Source organism: Centruroides vittatus, unplaced genomic scaffold (genome assembly GCF_030686945.1).
Source record: "Centruroides vittatus isolate TY-2023 unplaced genomic scaffold, ASM3068694v2 contig_919, whole genome shotgun sequence".
In the NCBI taxonomy this organism is placed as follows: Eukaryota; Metazoa; Arthropoda; class Arachnida; order Scorpiones; family Buthidae; genus Centruroides; species Centruroides vittatus.
This window is the reverse complement of record NW_027122606.1, coordinates 103360-123974: the sequence shown is the minus strand read 5'-3', so window position 1 is coordinate 123974 and position 20615 is coordinate 103360. Positions and strand designations below refer to the sequence as shown.

At 28.9% G+C, this 20615-nt stretch overlaps 1 protein-coding gene across 1 annotated transcript in view; it reads left to right on the top strand.

The window, feature by feature from the left end:
* Window positions 1-20615, top strand: part of LOC136984445 (dynein axonemal heavy chain 7-like) — a 204871-nt gene that overhangs the window by 95802 nt on the left and 88454 nt on the right. Inside the window, 8 exon segments of the mRNA XM_067281432.1 lie at window positions 7058-7224; window positions 8216-8408; window positions 14903-15108; window positions 16625-16699; window positions 16778-16856; window positions 17175-17371; window positions 18350-18542; window positions 20298-20459. Of these exon segments, the coding sequence (XP_067137533.1) occupies window positions 7058-7224; window positions 8216-8408; window positions 14903-15108; window positions 16625-16699; window positions 16778-16856; window positions 17175-17371; window positions 18350-18542; window positions 20298-20459 (1272 nt within the window).

Sequence of the window (20615 nt, the reverse complement as noted above, 5' to 3'; positions counted from 1 at the left end):
AATTTTTTTCCAGAGCCACAGATTTGTAGTTTATTTATCAGAGTTGGAACATTGACTGAATTGAAAGCTTTGGATATATCGATGAAAGCTGAGTAGATTTTTCTATGCCTTTTTATTAAGTAGATTTGTATTATTGATATTAAGAAGAATAATGCCATTTCGGTTCCTTTTGATTTTTTAAATGCGAATTGAAATCTCGAGTTCAAATTAAGTTCCTCTGTCCAATGTTGGAATCGTAAAGCCAGTATAGAAGTAAAGCATTTTCGTAGTGTTGGCAATAAGGCTATTGGACGATAATTTGCAGGGTCTTTTCTGTCTCCTTTTTTGTAAATCATTAATAATTTTGCTGTATTCCAAGTTTCCGGAAAGTTTGCTGAATTATAGAAAGAATTAAATAGTTCAAGCAGTACACGTTTTCCAGATGGTGGTAATAGTTTTAAAAATTTCACTGTAATAAGGTCGATTCCAGGTGAGGATTTTGTTTTCATTTTTTACTTAATTGATGCATCCAATTTGTCATAGGTAATTATTGAAGTCAAAATTTCATTATCTGAATTCATCGGCTCTATATTAGTTAAATTAGTTATAGCAGTTACTCTTTTAAAATAGGATGACCAGGTTAAAAAGTTAATTTGTGAATGATTCTCGGAATGATGTCTACGTAATTTTTGACTGTTGACCAAAACAGAGAATTATCTTTATTTAACATTAGTTGATGTTCTAGATTTTTAAAATATTTTATTTTCTTGGATTTTAGCAAATTATGATACATTGTTTTATGTTTCTTGTAATTTATAAGATTTACTTCGTTTGACTTGTTCCCAGCTAAGAAAAATAAAGCCTTTTAAGGCTTTATTTTTCTTTAGCTTGGAGATATAACATGTAAAATCATACCATGGTTAGAGCAATGGGTATAGGCCCTACGGATCAGGGCCCGGTAGGCAGAAATTTTATAGGTAAAGGGGTCGTTCGAGGCTGAGGGGATGAAGAAAGGTAGAAGATTAGGCTTATGGAATACACTAGTGGTTATACAACCGCGGTCTAGGAAAATACTGAGGTCAAGGAAACGGGCCAACCTATCATCCTGCTGATCAAGCTTTAACTTAAGCCCAAACGGATTGTTATTAACAGTCTGCAGCAGCTTACCAACATCCGGTTCGGATCTCAGATAATAAGAATATCATCAACATACCGCGTGTAGAGTACAATGTCTGCATTGAAGGTTTGTAGTGGTTAGAAAATTGATAGCAACTCCCTACAAACCTTCAATGCAGACATTGTACTCTACACGCGGTATGTTGATGATATTCTTATTATCTGGAGATCCGAACCGGACGTTGGTAAGCTGCTGCAGACTGTTAATAACAATCCGTTTGGGCTTAAGTTAAAGCTTGATCAGCAGGATGATAGGTTGGCCCGTTTCCTTGACCTCAGTATTTTCCTAGACCGCGGTTGTATAACCACTAGTGTATTCCATAAGCCTAATCTTCTACCTTTCTTCATCCCCTCAGCCTCGAACGACCCCTTTACCTATAAAATTTCCGCCTACCGGGCCCTGATCCGTAGGGCCTATACCCATTGCTCTAACACTAATGACGCGTTTCGTGAGAATACACATGCAAACATCATACCATCGGTTTCTTGAACTTGAGTTTATTATTGTTAAATTTTTTTATCTTAATGAATTTTTTAATTTGATTTTCCAATTGAGAATATATCTCTATTCTATTACCCGATATGATTTTTGGCAAATTTTTAATTTTTTCTCCAATTAGCAGTTGAAAATTTAAATAATCATAATTTATTTTGTGGTAAGGTTGAAATTTATTATTATTAACTTGGATATTAGACACTTCAAAAACGGTCTTGACTGGGAAATGATCAGATAAGTCACAATTTAAAACTAAAATTTCTACACATAAATCAGATAGCAATTCGGAACATATCGTTAGATCTATTACAGAGCTTCCAGTATTAGTAACACAAGTAATTTCAGATGGATAGTCATTTTTTATTCTTCCGTTTAAAATTATTAGTTGCGATTGTTGAGTATATTTTATTAGTTGAATACCCAATCTGTTATAATTTTTATCTTTTGATTCTCGGTTAGAGTGAATTAGCTGATTTGGACCTTTATAATCTGAATCTATCATCTGTGCTATTCTAGAATTAAAATCACCAAGCAGCAATATATATGGAGAAATAATTTTCCATTTTTCAAGATTTTTAAATATGTCATTTAGTAAGTCTGACTGATCTGGTGGAACATAAACTAGCATTACTATAATTAACTTTTTGAATAAATAATGCATATCAGAATTATCGATTTGTAATAAGGTTAAAATATAATTAGCTGCTTTTTGTATACATTTGATAGAACCAATGTTTTTTCTTATCAGTAAACAGAGTCCTCCATACAGTCTCCTAGGACCTACTGGTTTCTGAGCCTCCACAGATATAATTGTATATTCTATTTTATTATTGAAGGTTTCATTGGCTGGTGAAACTAACCAGGTTTCGGTTATGCCCAAAATATCAGAGTTAAATAATAATTGAGAAAACTCCTGGGTTTTTATTTTGTGGATTAATCCTTGGGAATTCCAATTTGTGATATTTAATTTAAGATTACTTGAGATTTTTGTACCTAGATTTTTTTCATATTCTATTTCTGGAATAATTAGGTTATTGGGTTTTTCTGAAGAGAATACAACAAAAAATCATCAACGTTTACTAATTTATCCTGAATATAGCTGTATGTAATTTTTTGACGATTTATTATCAAATAATCATCACGAAGTTTTACTTGGAATCCTTGCTTCTTTAAGTCCAAATAATATGGTAAAAGTTTTTTTCTTTTTTTGCGAGAATCTTTGGTTAAATCAGGTGACATTAATTTCTTGCCAGTTACCGTGTCTTGTTATATTTCAACTTATTAAACGCTGCAAAGATTCTATTTCTTAATTGATTTGATTTTAGTATTATGCACTTTATATGAATTTTCGGATTGGGTATTGAGTAAATATTTTCAATGTCTTCTGATTCATTACATAGTATTTTTAAAGTATTGGAAAAAAATTTTGCTAAGTCATTTTTCGTAATATCTTTGAGCTGATTAGTATAATCAAATATAATTATTTTATTATTATTCATAGTGTTAGTCACAGTATCCATCTTATATTGAGTTAATTCATTTTCTAGTCTTAGTTTATTAAATTCCATTTCAATTTTATCATTTCTCATATTTAATTGTTGAAGTTGATCTTTAAATTTTTTAATTTCATTCTGAATTATATTTATTTCTTGTCTTATGAGTGTAAATTGACTAACCAACTTTTCATTACTATTAGTTATCAGTTCAGCTATCTTAGACCATAATTGTGCTGTTGAAATGTCTATTTGTTCCGAAGGCAATTGTTCTTGAGAGGAGGTTAAATTAATTAGCTCACCTGTTTGTAATGATGATTCAGCTCTTCTAGGTTCGATATACTCAGTGATAAGATTTGATTCCAGTTCCAACGATTTGATATTATCTGATAGCAATTTTTGTCTAGTAAGTGGTGGTCTTCCTCTCTTTGTGGGAGTTTTCTGCAAGGGACCAGGATTCGGTTCTATACCAGCAATTAGTAGTAATATAATAAGAAACTTAATATTATTAATTTTTGTCGAAAAAAATTGAGTATTCTTCATTTCTTGAAAAGAACTAGGCAGACTATGGAAGTGTACAGAAATTCACGCCAGCAGCTATGACGCTTAGAGCGCCCCCTTCATTATAAATATATTAATCATAATGGCTCTCCTGATCAGTTCATTGAATAATTGAATCAGTCATTATAAACAATTAATCAAAAACTGCATAATTAAAAATATTCTAGATATAACTTATATTTACAGAATATTTTTAATTATTAATTGCTTCGTTTTGAGTTTTGTAATTTAAACATATTTACTTAAAATTTAGGGTAGAAGTTTACTATCTGGGACCATCATGGCCGCCCTTTGGGAATCTCAAGTACAGACACATGTTCTAACCTAACCTAACCTATTCTAATAATTTGGTTGGTAATAATTATGGTAATTTATTAGAATAGGTTAGGTTAGGTTAGAACATGCGTCCCCAGTTTCCTTTCTTCTGTTTGCTGAAACCGACCATTTCGAATTACGCCTGTACTCGAGATTCCGGAAGGGTGGCCATGATAGTTCCAGATAGTAAACTTCTACCAAATTTAGTTTCTTAAATTTTATTCTTAAAGTTTAAAAATGATATGTTCTCTTACACACAATGAAGTGGTATAATAAAGCAATAGACTATCAACACATCCACTTTAAATATTATACATTTATTGCCAAGATGCTTTTTGGGTTTAAATCACTCTTCTCTTGGCTAAAAATATACAAATGTAAATACTACAATATTATTAAAATGCTCTTGAAACTTACAACATACCTTCATGTACATTCTTTCTCCCTTTTAAAATCACATAAATTTTAATCTTTACAATTTCCTACAAAGTCAACTATTTTTACAACAGTTTTCAAATTTAATTTAATGTTAGAATTTTGTTTTATACCTTTATAAGCAGTTTAGTAAATTTTAACAAACATAACAATTACATTACATTGAATCAATAATTCTACACTAAAAATTTCCATTTTTTATTTTTGACACTTACATATTAGCTTTTACATTAGCTCCATATTTTATCATATAATTTACATAATTCTTTTATTATTAAAATTAGTAAAATAATAAATAATTCTTTTATTATTTTACTAATTTTAATATGAGTTGTTATATTTATTTTTTATAATTTTATATTTTAAATTACATGTTATGTTTACATAATTTTTAATGTTAATTTTGAAGAGAAAGTTAGAACCGTAATTGAGAAATATGTATTACATAAACTGAAAAACAAAGTCTAGTTAGGAAGTAAGGATGACTTTTTAATGAAATACTCTCTTCTAAAGCATAATTATTATATACATAGTGTGCAAAAATTATATTTTTATAAACATATAAACTGTAGTAATTATTATCTATTTAAAATTAAAGAAATTAACCAGTAATTGAACATAATAAATGTGTTGAATTTTAACCATGGATGCTTGAAGCATAAGGTATTTGAAATTATTTAAAAAATTATTTATGAATGTACTATGTGAAGAATCCCCATAAACATCTTTATGTATGGCTGAGAAATTAGGTTTAGACTGCTAATGGAGATCTGTTGATGTGTTTAATCTAAAAAAACAATATACAGTAGAGCGTTGATAAGTGGAACCAATTGGGGACTGGGGTCCTTCCAGTTAATGATTTGTTCCAGTTTCCGACTTTTGTACGAAAAAAATACATTAACCTGTCCGATGTTCAAATTTTTCTCCGTTGCGTATCGCTTCCTGTTGAATTTTTCTCCGTTGCGTGTCGCTTCGTGTTGAATTTTCGTCGATTTTAAGCCTAACGAAAATTTTTATAATAATCATCGAGGCTATCGTATCGTTAAAAATTATTTCTGCATTTTGTACAAACAAAATAAATATATTGAAGAATATAAAAAACATGAAAATTATACTTTAGAAGTAAATTTAGTATCAAAAACATTCGATTCAGCACGACACAGTCTGACTGAAAATCGTTCCACTTTCCGGCCATTCCACTTACCGACGTTCCACTTATCGACGCTCTACTGTACTACTATTTCTTAACTGAGAAAAATCAATTTTATTAGGAGAACATTTTATGTTAGAAATTATAACATCAAAAATTGTCTCTATATGTAATTTCATTGTAAAAATGCCATTTGTTGAAATTGGTGTTCTGAAATATGAAATATAAGTAACTTGAATATAAAGTAGCTTTTGCTATCTTTCAATGTAAATGAGATAAATGTATATATTAATAAGCTTCTTGCTTGTATTACTAACTTACAAAAAACATAGATAATTATAACTAATAAACCAGGTTTATTATTCTCCAGCACATTTAATTAACACTTTCCAAAATGCATTTCAACTTTAGTGAACCTTTTCAATTGGATTACATACAACGATAGCAATTTACGACAAAATATTCTATGGTAAGTATTGCCAAAATTACAATAAATCTTAGATGTACAATAATTACAGTTAGAATTATAAAATATATCTAGATCAATAACTGACATTACCTTGTAATCTTTTACAAAATGGACTAAGGAAACATATATAGTAAACAAATGAAAAACCACTACAATTTGATAAAATTACAATACAAGACAGGAAGGAAAAAACCTTGGGATAGTCCTTTTGGCTTGTTTATGGTTGTGATTATTTTCTTTTTTTCTCCCTGTCTCTACCACATCTGTAGGACATACTAGCACAATTTCCATTTCTTAATATTTGTTCTCATCTGGACTGTTTTAAAAAATTCTGTATCAATTCTTTTCACCTTTTCTGTTACAATTATGAATGTTATTCTCATGCATGTTTTTGGTCTTGATCATACTGTTGTCTTACAGATTCACAACAGTTACTTAATTCAGCATGACAACAAGAATATTTCGACATAATGCATTAATGTTACTATTGCTAGTTTACAATTACAATGTTAACTGCTTGTTTACAATTGCTTCTTACCTAACATCTACAGTTACCTGTTGTGGTATTCAGCCAAAATCCCCTATTCAGTCAATTACTAATTAAAATTCTAAAATTACTTGTGTCTAGGAGAGAACTTAATTTGGAGTATTTAAATCATGTAATTAATAAAATTCCTGTTGGATTTGTGAGTGCTGAGTTCAAATTGATACCAATTTTTTTGTTTTTTTTTTTGGAATTTCTAAATTATTATTTAAAATTAATTTAGACAATAATTAAACTTATTAGCAGATGATAATTATGTCTAACTTCAATAATACTATGTCTTTAATCATTAGCTTTGATACAGTATTAAAATAATCTGGTAAACTATAGTAATTGTTTATGCTTTAAATTTATCATAATTTGTCTTTATTTTATTTATTATCATCTTTCTATTATAAAATTTTAATCTTAAAATTAATTCATTACAATATAATTTTAGAGTATAATTTTATCTAAAGTTGATAAAAGAAGAAAAGGACATTATGGTCCACCAATTGGAAAAAAATGTGTTATATTTATTGATGACATAAATATGCCTGCACCTGAAAAATTTGGAGCTCAACCTCCAATAGAATTGTTAAGGCAATTGTTAGATCATGGATTTTGGTAAGATATTTTTGTATTTTATAAATAAACTGAAAATAATTAGTAGAATATTGAAAAATTAATGAGTGAAAAGTATTCACTTATTTTAATTCTGATTGATGTATGTGTAGAACACTAAATTTTAATGTGTTAGTTTATTACATATGCTTTAAACAAATAACACAACTTACAATTTTACCAATAAGATAGTTTTATAAACAATTCATATATGTGTAAAGAAGGCTAATGTTTTTGACATCAGGCATTGAAAGTCAAAAGTGAAGTGTTAATTCTAGAAGAAAGGATGAAGGGATGGACTCCAATGAATTTTAAAGAAGTGACGTGGTCTATGATGATGGCAATTGATGTGTCATATATGTTTTTACAATTTTATATTTGCGTTTTTTCTTATGATATTCTTTATTGATACAGATAGTTATTTTATCCATCAGTTTGATATGTTTCCTTGAAGGATGAAATAACTACACTTCTTAGTTAATGATTTAATTTGATTGACATTAACAGTTACAAAAATGCAGTGAGTCTAAGCCAAAATCGAAACTTAAAATATTGTTAGACAGAACTTTCTCATAATTAAAAAATTAAATAAACAAACCCACCGAAATAAAAACAATATTTAACACTTGTCATATAGCATTTAACTTTTAACATTGAACACTTACAGTACATATTAATTACAGGAAATATTTGAAATTATTTGATCATAAGTATGTAGTACATAATATATCATAAATAGTAACAGTTCAATTGCAGTTGGAAATTAAAAAAAATAGAAAACAGCATTTCAGTACAGATCAGAAGTATGATCAAAGTAATTTTGCTGTTTATTAATGATATATGCAATCATATATACGTATTAAGTATGGATGTTAAGCAAATGATAGTCTGTCATTTCTTCAATAATTCTAGATCGTAATTGATATTCAAAATCCGAATGTTTTTTGAAAATTTTCTGCCTGTAATATTAAGTATTATAAATTCTTAATTACAGGTTTGGATTAAAAGAAAATATGGCCGAATTATATTTAGATGATGTTCAATTCTTGGCTGCTATGAAACCATTTGGCACTCGAAGCAATATTTCTCCTCGTTTTCTTCATCATTTCTTTACTCTAGGAATAAATCCATTCAGCAATGAAACAATATCTAGAATTTTTTCTATTTTATTATTCACTCATTTCAAGGTTAGTTTATTCTAATTTATATTAAAAAATTGTACTATAAACTTACTGTAAACGTTTAAACTCATAGAAGTAAAATTTATTAATGATGATAAACAAATTGCAGCAGTTATATATTTTTAAGTTTATTAGATTTCACAGCAGACAACTTTACCTTTGATTTTAAAATAATTATAATTTATAATTCAATCCATTATTATTGAGATCATATTAATAAAACAAAATACTATGATTCTGTATAACCATTAATAAAAGTAAAGAATTATTTATAGTTAAGAAATCAATAATTATTTAATATAAATAAATTTAAATATTTTTCGAGTTTTTTCTTCAACTCCAGAATGTCAATATATAATAAAAATAAAAAATTAGTATTTAATTTATTGAGAACTGAAAATTTGATTAAATAAATTTAGAGGAATATAGTCTAAATTGAAAATTTTTTACAACTTTCAATCTTTAGATACAGGAAATATAGAGAAAATTCTCTCAGGAATAATAATTGATCAAATATTGACAGGTTAATGGATGATGGTAATATCGCAGTGCATAATCTACAGAAGATTCTTTAATCTAAACTTTTTTAAACTTACTGAAAGACTATCTAGAGCAGGCCTGGCCAACCCAAATTGTTTCACGGGCCACTTTGATCATGCGTAACATTACGGAGAAGGCCACAATTTAGCAGTGGCGTGCCGTGACATTTGATGATAGGGAAGCTGTGTTTCTGTAAGAAGCCGACTTTCAGGGGCAATCAGTTAATTGCGCGTCAGTGATGGTCTAGGGTCCATTCGTACGTGCGAATGACAAAAATAAACAATTTATGTACTTTAATTCTAAAATACAAATAATACATACATAATACAATTATAGAAAAACTTGTTTCTTTTTTTTATTTTCTATAAATTAACTCTATTCGGCGATGTTTTCCCGCAAAGTCGTTAATTACTTTATCATAAAAGTCACTCGTCGTTGATTCCATCAACGTATTTAAAAGTTCTTTTTCTATAGAAAGCAACGCTAGTGACGACAATCTTTCCTCCGACTGAGTGTTCCTGGCGAATGTATGAATTCGCTTCATTGTTGAAAAACTACGCTCAACAGACGCACTGGTAGATGGTATTGTAAAAATTAATGATATTAAACCATATAATTCTATTAGTACGTCTTTGTTTAGGTCATCATTAATTATAATATTTTTTATGTCTAAGAGTGACTTGCCAATATAGTCCGGACACGAATATAAATATTGCAATTTACTACGTAATTTACATAAATTAAAAAATTCTCCATAAAATTTACGTAAAGCATTAAAACTCTCTTCGGGAAATTGTTTTTCATAATATTTAAAATTATTAAAATCTAAAAGTGATAAAAATTCTAGAGATTTTATGTCGGCAAATCTGTCAATACAATTTTGTATCAATGTATCCATTATTTCATAAAACAGACGTCCATATAAATCCTTTTTAGACTCAATATCAGTATGTCTCATTCCTCTTTTTGGTTGAATTTCTAAAAAAGTTTCATCTTTTTTCAAAGCGTCCCAAATCAAATCAAAATCATTTCTTTTCTGTTGTAAAAAATCAATAAAGTGATTTAATCTAGTAATACAATATGCTATATTAAAATTTTTTTTTTGTAATATATCAAAAAGGATATCTGAATGTGCAAATATTTGATGAAAAACTAGTAATAAAAAGTGAAAATCAAAATCTATTAAATAATGGTATAATCCTCTTGCGGCAATTGTAGTATCAGAATCCCATTGTTCTGGACTTTCAACCATATTCAACAACAAAAGTTTTAATTCTTTTTATACTCCATAATGCAGTTTACAATCCTGCTATTGTAATTCCATCTAATAGGTGTGGCTGAAGGAAAACGCTTATTGACTTCTAGGTCTAAGGCGTGAGATCTTTTAGAAGATTTAGAAAAAAATGAAGAAAATCCTGTCATAGTTTGAAAAAATATTTTACATTCTTTTATATATCCAACAGATTGAGAGAAAACTAGGTTCAATCTGTGAGCATAACAGTGTACAAAAATAGCATGTTTGGATATTTCTTTAATTTTAGCTCGGACACCATTATGTTGTCCGGCCATTACGGCAGCACCGTCATATGTTTGTGCCACTAATTTTTTAGTGCATTGAAATTCGTCTAAGTAACTCTTAATGTGAGTGAATAACGAATTTGCGTTTCTGTTCTCACTCACATCAGTAAAGCCCACAAATCTTTCTTCGACGTTACCGTTTTCTTTCACGTAACGAAATACAGTCGACATCTGGGCTCTGGCTAATGTCCGTTGTTTCATCTACAATTATAGCAACAAATTTTGCGTTTTCAATTTCTTTTTTAATTTCTTGCAATAAAACGTTTCCTAACGAATTAACGAGCTCATTTTGAATTTTGTTCGATAAGCCAGTAAAAACTGTAGACTTCTCTAAATGCATTTTTAATTGATTATCTGACGTACTTAATAAAGAAACGAGTTCAATATAATTACCTCTGTTATTAGATTCAATACATTCCCTATGCCCTCTAAATGCCAATTCTTGCTTTGCTAAAAAGCATGTAATATCTATTAATTTAGATACAATATATCTATTAGCCATAACTATCTTGTTATAATTTTCAATATTAATTTTATATTGTTTACTAATGTTACGAAAGAATCGATGTGACATTTACGATTTTCGTGTCTTTTTCTAGCTTTACTCAAATTATTTAAATCGTCAAAGCCATTCTTATTCCACACACTAATTTCATTTGAAAATAATAGGCAAGGCCAACAAAACAATTTTTGCATTTTTATGCATCCACAAAGCCATTTTACGTCTTGATAAATTTTATCGTGAAAATGTCGAACAAATTTTTTTGTCGAAGTACTTATATTTAATTTAGGCGTTGGTCTTTCTCTTTTAATAATGGCTTCTTTTTCATTATATTGTCTTGAGCCAAAACTTTTTTTAAGTAAATTTTCAATATCACAATTACAGTTTAAATCGCTAGCCATGATATAAGGGCTAAAATTAAAAATAAAATTATTAAAACTTACTTAGTAAAATAAAATTTGTGATGGATATACAATTATACATACCTGGTACAAAATATTCAATTGTATGAATATACTTTTGCGAAGAAACGTATATAAAAATAACATAAAATATTGTTTATTTTTAAATATTTAAACAATCCACTGAGTTAAAATTGCTCTCTGCGAGTGGCTCACGAATGGAAACAGAGAAGATTTTGGTAGGTGTACAGTGAATGCATGCATGACAAATCCCGAGGGTGCTGATACTGGTCAATGTCAAATGCCTCTTTTGTCGCATCACTAGTATATCTCAAAGGACGCGACAGGGCCGTTGTAAATTTTAAACGTTTCTCACCATAGATGTAAATATGTTAAACTTAATAGTCATTTGTTTTCTAACTACTGCAATTCGTTTTAGTACCAGGTGTACACGGAAATCAGTTCCCCACTGTACTGAGCTAGTAATTGCTTCGGTTAAGCTTTTGTTTAAGTCAACAGGGTTTTACTTATGTCACCATTCCCTAATCTCTTAATTATTTAACTACTTTTTAGTAGAAATAACTCGAAACCAGTTACTTTGTACTCGAATATCTGTAGTCTTGGGAAAAAAGTGGAAAGAAATTTTTATGACAACCGATACTTAGATCGTACATTTAAGGAAAATAAATTCTAGAGCTTTTTTTGTACCATTGTACGTCTCATTCATTAAATTTGGTTGTAAATAATGATGCCAAAGTAACAGTTAATTTTTTAACATTATACAAGAATTGTACACGTTTTCTCTGCATTCCCTTACAGATGGGACATACTATAATCGTAATATCACCGGTTTAACATTGAAATCCGTAAGTAATATAAGATGGAGAGCGGAATAAATATATCAAATATTTTAATGGATTTTTTTAAACTCCCGTCAACTATACAGAACTATCATAAAAACATGCCAGTAAACTCCTATCGGTTGGGTTAAGTTATAAATCTAGTCTAGGGTGGGCAACCTTTTTTATAACATGGGCCAGAATAAATTTTACGTTTTTCCGCGGGCCGTAGTAGTTAATTGACGCCTTTTTGTAACTCGTAATTTTTTTAGTCTGCAAATATGAAATAAATAAATAAAAAGTTTATACTACATTTATTTCTCTTATCGTTTTCGAAAATTACAAAGAATTGGAAAATTAACTATTAATTAGTTATTTTTCCAATTTAATAATCTATTAAAGATCTCGCGGGCCGGATAGAAACTTTTCGCGAGCCATAGCTGGCCCGCGGGCCGGGGTTGCCCGCCGTTGATCTAGTCTACTCGTGATTCACGTAATCGGGCGAGAGCGGCCGAATATCTAGCAGGCAGGCGGCTAAACAGCCCACAACCGGTTCGGGATATAAAGTTAGAAGCTTTATGTGTGAAGCATCCACCAGCTAAACCGGGTGACGTTGGTGCTCTGTAAAGCGCATGCGCCAATGCCTATAATCTGGCTGCTTGGAAGTTGACAGGCAGGTGGCTAACAGCCCACAACCGCTCCGGGATATAAAGCTGTACTCTTTACGAGTGTGTCGCTTCTACCAGCTAAACCGGGTGAGGTTGGTGCACTGTAAACCGCATGTGCTAATGCCTATATAATCTGGCTGATTGGAGACTGACCCGGTTTCGACATTCCTTTTGCCACCGAATTATTCGAATATACAATAGCAATCTTATCGTTTTTTTTCACATGTAGTATAGAAATTTGTAAAAGATACATAATGCAGTTATAATAAAATATTAATTTTAATTAATTCAAAGTACGTTAAAATATGAAAATTTATATTTTATAAAATTCAAGGGAAAGTCATTGGAAGGTGGAATCGGCACTTCCATCGCTTCCAATGACGGCACGCCACTGCAATTTAGGCAAACATGCTTTTAAAAAAGTAAAACAAATACAAAATGAATAAGATTTTATTGTTATACCAAGAGTTTGTACTCGCTCTTGCACATTATAACAATGACACATGCAAATTTTCATTTATTTAATTGTTTTGGTATACACATAATGGGAAACAAAAGTTTTAATAGATATATAATATCGCTTAGCGGGCCACACAATTTAACGTGACGGGCCGCGGGTTGGCCAGACCTGATCTAGAACACCACTTTTAAAAATTTCAGTCTCTGTTTCTGTCTGTCAACAATTTATTGAGAATCTTGACAAATATTTGTAATGTTTACTTTATTAATTATATACAATGCATATCATTAAAATCATGCATTGCTAATATATAACATTATATTTAAAATAATTGTGGTGACTACAGGGGTAACTTAAAATATTTTAAATTTCTATTCTGTATGTTGCAAATCCTCTATATTGATTTATTATTTGGATAAAATACATTCCAGTAACAAAAATTAAATCAATAAAATGTTATTAAAATTTTTTGAGATTTTATCTGTAATGGTGATATATAGATTAAAAAATATTTTATATTACAATGAAAGAAATCTGAAAAATTTGTTATGTAATCATTAAAATTTGATTATTTATGATTTATTGTAATTATGGTTTTCAGTTATTATTATGTTTTTACTACACACGTTAAAGTAAAGTCATCTAAATAACTTTTGAAGGATGATAGCTGGAGCTATGGAAGAGTGAGATATGCACTATCAGATTAGACTGATAGCAGTGACATTTGGAAGTTGGAATTCCTTTCTCAGAAAGTATGAGAAATACAGAAAAAAGTAAATCAGAAAGTTGTAGAGCATCATAAAATTAATAAGAAATAACATTTTGTAGAAATGGATTGTGCAAATAGAAAGCTGGGCTGTACATGAATAACTATGCCACTATTCGAGAATGAACTGTAATACTGACAGTCTCGCTTAGCTGTCAAACAGCTTGGCAAATGGTGAAGGCAGTCAGATGTTGGGCAGTAGGAAATCATAAGGCTCACTTTCATGCAACTTCCCTAGCATTTCATTTGCATTTGCAAGATGAATAAACAGTATTGCCTTTTGCAATACTGTTTATTCATATGGCTTGTCATCATCTTTTGTTGACATGTTACTCTTCAAAGAACAATCTAACTGTAATGTTCATTATGAATGAGTAGCGCTAATAAACGCAAGACTAAGTTAGATAACATGTGTCTTAATGCAGTATGTTTTACGGGAACTCCCTAACTTTCTCTTGCTTTCTCTGATAGAATGGTTTTTTCGTGTTATAAGTATCCCCCAAATTGTTATTACATCCATTGTTCATTACACTGACAATCAACAGTCATTACATATTGCTACAAGTGAGTTTTGATAAACAAAATTAGTGTCAACCTTCAATATTTATGCATTTTACCCATATTTAAAATGATGTTGATCTGCTTGATATAATATTACAATATGTTTTACACATTTGAAATAATTATAGCATAAAAAGTTTTTGAAATCATGAATTAATTATTATTTTTATTATTTACTTTAATAGATTAATCTGTTTCCATCAGAAGTTTATTCAATAAAAGATACTTTAGTAGATGCTACTTTGAAAATATATGAATTGGCTGTATCTTATCTACGACCTACTCCAAATAAGTCTCATTATTTATTTAATTTAAGAGATTTTTCTAAAGTTATTCAAGGTTGTTGTTTACTGCAGAAGCAATCTGTGACTGGAAGAAAAATCTTTATTAGGTAAATTTATAATTTTTTAAAATATAAACTAATCAAAAAAGCTAGGAAATACTTCAACATTACAGTAGTGCATAAGAATTTGGTCAAGGTGGTTTCAACCATAGGTGTCATATGATTGAAAATACCAATATTTTTATTTTACTTATTAATTTAAATCAATAATTACTTAGTTTGGGAAGAATAACTTGAAAATTCATACAAATACATACAGTACAGTTATGAAGAAACTTTTCACTTTTTTCCATAGATGCAAAATTTTGTCACTGTACCACTGAATATCAGCATAATATTTCAATAGAACTTATAATTCTGATTTAAATATTGATTTATGTAAAAATAATGGCCAGATAAATAATGAGAAAATAAACTTTATTAAACTTTATTGTATAGTATCATGACAAATTAATTTTAAGGATGTACAGCATGTTTCAACTGTCGAAACAATAGCATACCAGATATAGAAAATAAAGTTATTAAATTATTTACTGTAAATGTTATTTGTAGACCTTAAAGCATTAAAATCAGATTAGAAGCATTAATGTAAAATTAATTATATATTATAATAATCTTTAATTATTTTGAATATATACAGATTGATAATGTATTATACTTTTTAATCATTCCTTATATGAGTTGTTTATGATCTGTAAAAAGTAAATAATCAAAATAAATTTTATTATAGAAATAAAGTATGTAAATTCTATTAATGAAAGTTATTAAGTTAAATAGAAAACTAATTAATTATCTGTTTAATTCATTACAGTAATCATGAATTTTTACATGCAAATTGCATAAAGTCTAAAACTTAATGAAAACAAACATACTAGAATTAGAAAAATGTACACTAAGAAATGTTGTGTAAGCTTACAATTAATTAATTTTCTGGTTAATGCTACCTATGGTTCCAAAATGGTGGCTTGTCTCTGATTCCAGCAAACAGAAGAAAGGAAACAGTGGAGACAGACATTCTAACCTAACCTAACCTATTCTAATAATTTGGTTGGTAATAATTATGGTAATTTATTAGAATAGGGTAGGTTAAGTTAGAATGTCTGTCTCCACTGTTTCCTTTCTTCTATTTGCTGGAATCAGAGACAAGCCACCATTTTGGAACCATAGGTAACATTAACCAATTTTTTATATTAATTTTTATAAGACATAATTAAAAATTTATTTAAAATTAGAAAGTACTAAAGAGAAGAAAACAAACAACAATTTCTTTATTTGAAAACAATATTACTTTTATTTTTAATTTATAAATTTAATGTCCAGAAGCCAAAACTTGCTACAAATTTTGTAATATCATTCAGATTATCTGATAATCTAGCATATTAAGTAGCAATAATTTTATTACATTTTTAATTAATAGTTATTGCTGCTATTATGATTTTTATTCTAATTACAAAAATCTAATTACTCTCCATAATTTTCCAATATTTTTAGAACATTTTTACATATATTTGTTCTAAATAAGAATTAGTTTAATTTAATGTAAATTACTTGTTTATTTGTTCAGATTATGGGTTCATGAAATATATAGAGTTTTTTATGATCGTCTGATTGACGAGAGAGATCAAGAATGGATTTTAAAGTGAGATATAATTTAATTTTTATATAAAATAAAAATTATCATTTAATTAATTGTAATTATAAACTTAAAAAATTTCAGAACTGTTAAACAATGTATACATGATTATTTTAATGAAAATTTTGATTCTCTGTTTTCTTATTTAAAAGAAGAAAGTGGGGTAAATATATTCATAAATTTTATTTTTTCTTAATGGTAAAAACTAAATTATTGTAATTTCCTTCAAATAACAGCCAACAAAGTTTCCTTGCTGCACTACACTGCTAAATAAGATACATTGACTTGATACTTTTCCTATTTCTACACTCTTTAACACTCAGAAGAAATTTTATGTTCAATAAATTAAAACCAAAAAATCTTTAAATTTTGTCTGAGATTAAACATCTAATTTTAGGATAATCCCAATTAATTCTTATCAATTAGAAACCTTATATATACATATATTAATAAATTGTATGAAATATGTTTTATAATACAGGATGGTAAAGGAAATGAAATAACTAATGAGGACATGATCAATTTGATGTTTGGGAATTATATGAATCCAGATCTTTCTCCCAAAGAACGTTTATATGAAGAAGTTAAAGATTTAGAAGCATTCAAAATGGTTGCTATTTTATCTCTAAGAGAATATAATATGATGAATAAAGCTCAGTTAGACCTTGTTATATTCAGGTTTGTTTAAAAATTATTTATTTATTAATATATAAATACAGTAATACCTCGGTTTTCGTTGACTTCGGTTATTGTCGATTTTTTTGTGAAAAATTTGCCTCTGTTTTTGTTAGTTGCCTCGGATTTTGTTGGCATGCCCATGTGACCTCGCTACTAATTTTGCAAAAACAAAAGACGACCCACACTTTCTCCTGCTCAGTTTGGCGTTGTTTCTCGTTGTGTGAACATTATTCCACAAGTCTAGCCAAACAATCCTATGACAGCCGGATGGCCAAGTGGTCAAGGTGGCAGCCTTCTGGTCTGGAGGACCCGGGATTAAATGCGGAAGGGGAAAAAAAATCCCTAGAAATTTTCCAGCAATTGGGCAGTCCGGATATGTCGGGCTCCATTTCGTCTCTCACCATCCGAGTGCCCCATTGTGGGCATGGCTGAACCCATAATGGGTTGGCTAAAAGAGACCCTCTTAGTGCCAATAAGGTGGAGAGAGTTAAAAAAAAAGCCAAACAATTTCATTGCTTTTCTTTCCTTTTAGCTTCATCATGGGACCAAAGAAAGTTTTGAGCCAGTAGCCTTTCGAATGCCATGTTAAATGTTCATTTATTCTTTACATTACTCTTTTATAGTCATTTTATATTAATTTCTTATTGTTTTTGTATTAAACACTACATTTATTCTCTATAAAATGTTTTTGGTATGTATTTTGGAGTGTCTAGAACAAATTAATTGCATTTACATTGATTCATATGGAAATAATTGCCTCGGTTTTCGTAGGTTTCAGATTTTGCTGATTGTTTTCAGACAGATTAGCGACGAAAACTGAGGTATCACTGTATATATATATATATATAATTATTAGAAGCAATGAGTCATAATATAAATCTTACATAATGATGATAATATTATTTATTTTAGTTTTTATGATAATAATAATATCAATAACAGTATATAAATTTTAAAATAATTTTCATAAATTTATAGTTATGTTTTAGTACATTTGGCTCGAATATCACGTATTTTGACAATACCCGGAGGTAATGGCTTACTTGTGGGAATTGGAGGAAGTGGAAGACAATCTTTGACTAAATTAGCTGCTTCAATGGCAGGACAAACTTTATTCCAACCAGAAGTTACCAAAAGTTATAGTAGAATAGAATGGGAAGATGATTTAAAAGTAAGAATTAAATCTATTTTCTTTTCTCTTTAAACTATTTTGTTTTGAAAATTATTGTAGTTCATTCATTTATCACATATACTTACACAAAATATGACTTATGTACTGCAATTTAATTATCTAACTATTTATTAATTTATAGTTTTCATCAAGGCCAGATTAACACTAAGACAAAATGGTTCAGATTAACACTATGCCTAGGGTCAGGAGTCTTTGTCATTTTTAGTTTAAATATTTTTTAACAGCATGATAAAAGTTGTTATTACAACGTATTAAAATGTAAAGTGACAGTAATGAAATTTTTAGCAGTAAGGATTACCTATTGCTATATATTCTTAAACAATGTGATTACATGAATTAATATGTATTTAGATGATGTCAACAGATTATAGAAGATTGGTTTGGGGGCCCCAAGCAATTGCCATTTTTGCCTATAGGATAACATGCCACTGGGTACTGGAATAGATTAAGATGGAATAAGGAATTATAAAAAACAACTGTAATAAACCTAGATCATATATAATCACAGGAAAAAATCAAACAGAGTTTAGAAAGAATAGGAAGCACATTAGAAGACATGTAGGAAGCCACAGACAAACTAATGTATTCCTGATGTATAAGATTATATATCACTGAGTAACAATAGCTGTCAGCTGAATCAATCTGCTAACATCACAGATCAAAAACCAAGTGAAACTCATGGGGTCAGTTCTGATTGTCAATCAACTAGTTCAGAAAGACAAGTCAGACTCTAAGAACACTACAGAACCTTCATTTAGACTGAATACATTAGCATCATTGTTTTGTTTTGTTTTTTATTTACTTATTTTGTTTATATTGTTACATCTCCAAAGTTAAAGAGGTAAACCTTATATATTAAGTACTGTAATGTATGAGTATAAGTGGTTGCAAGAGCTGGCAACATGTGTGGTATAATAAAATACTCTTATAGCTGACTGACTATTGTTACTTTTGATTCTGAGTGATAAACTCATTACTGTAGTAAGAATATCACAATTTAAATTTGGCGTCATATTTGAAGACACTACATTGCTGGTGGGGTGCATCACAAAACTTAATTAAAACCTTTCAGAGGTCACATTAAAAAACAATTGAAGAAACTGGGAGATTCCCCAAAAAATTCCTCCAAAGAAAAATGTCTGAAGTCAATACTCTACATTAGGCCCTCTAGTTCAAATTTGCCCAGGCCCCATGTAGCTATAACATGCCACTGCCAATACCATACTTTTTTCTTTTCTCTAACTGGAGTATGGGTTAGTTTTGTCTCAGTTTGAATCATCTTTTGGCTCATTTTTCCAAAGAAAGTTTCTAAATTTGTGAATTTTGTGCACAAATGCTTTTCAAATATTGAAATTTCATTATATATGTAACTTTGTTTAGGGGCTTTTGCATTAAGCAAAGAAGTTTTTCTAAATTAAAATTGAGTAAAAATACTTTAAGAAATGTTATAATAGAAATGACACTCAATAATTTAGCTATTCTTAATATAGAAAACAAATTTTTGAGTTTTTTAGATTTTAGTGAATTAGTTGAAGAGTTTGTTATAAAACAGGTAATATAAATTTTAAAATTTTGTTTCCACACTTTTTATTGTTATATTGTCCAATATTTAATATCTAATTATTAAAGACAACATTTATGAAAATTAATTTTTATGTATTCAGTTTAAATTTTGCTTATTATATAGTGAAATTGACCATATTAAAATGAAAGGAACCATATTTTATTTTACAGAGAATGCTGAAGAATTCTGGAGCCAAAAAGACTGTTACAACTTTTTTGATTTCAGATCATCAGATTACAAATGAGACATTTTTAGAAGATATTGATAGTCTCTTGAATACTGGAGAAGTTGCTAATCTTTTTGATTCAGAAGACAGATTAGAAATTATAGAAGTATGTAAATATGAAATTTATATAATATATTACTTATATATTATTAATGTATATATAGTGTCCATGATGCCCTAGACAGTTCTTAAAATTTTATTATGTAAAAATTATTTATACTAGCTGAATATGTTTTGATATATTTCTTAGTTATAATTGTAG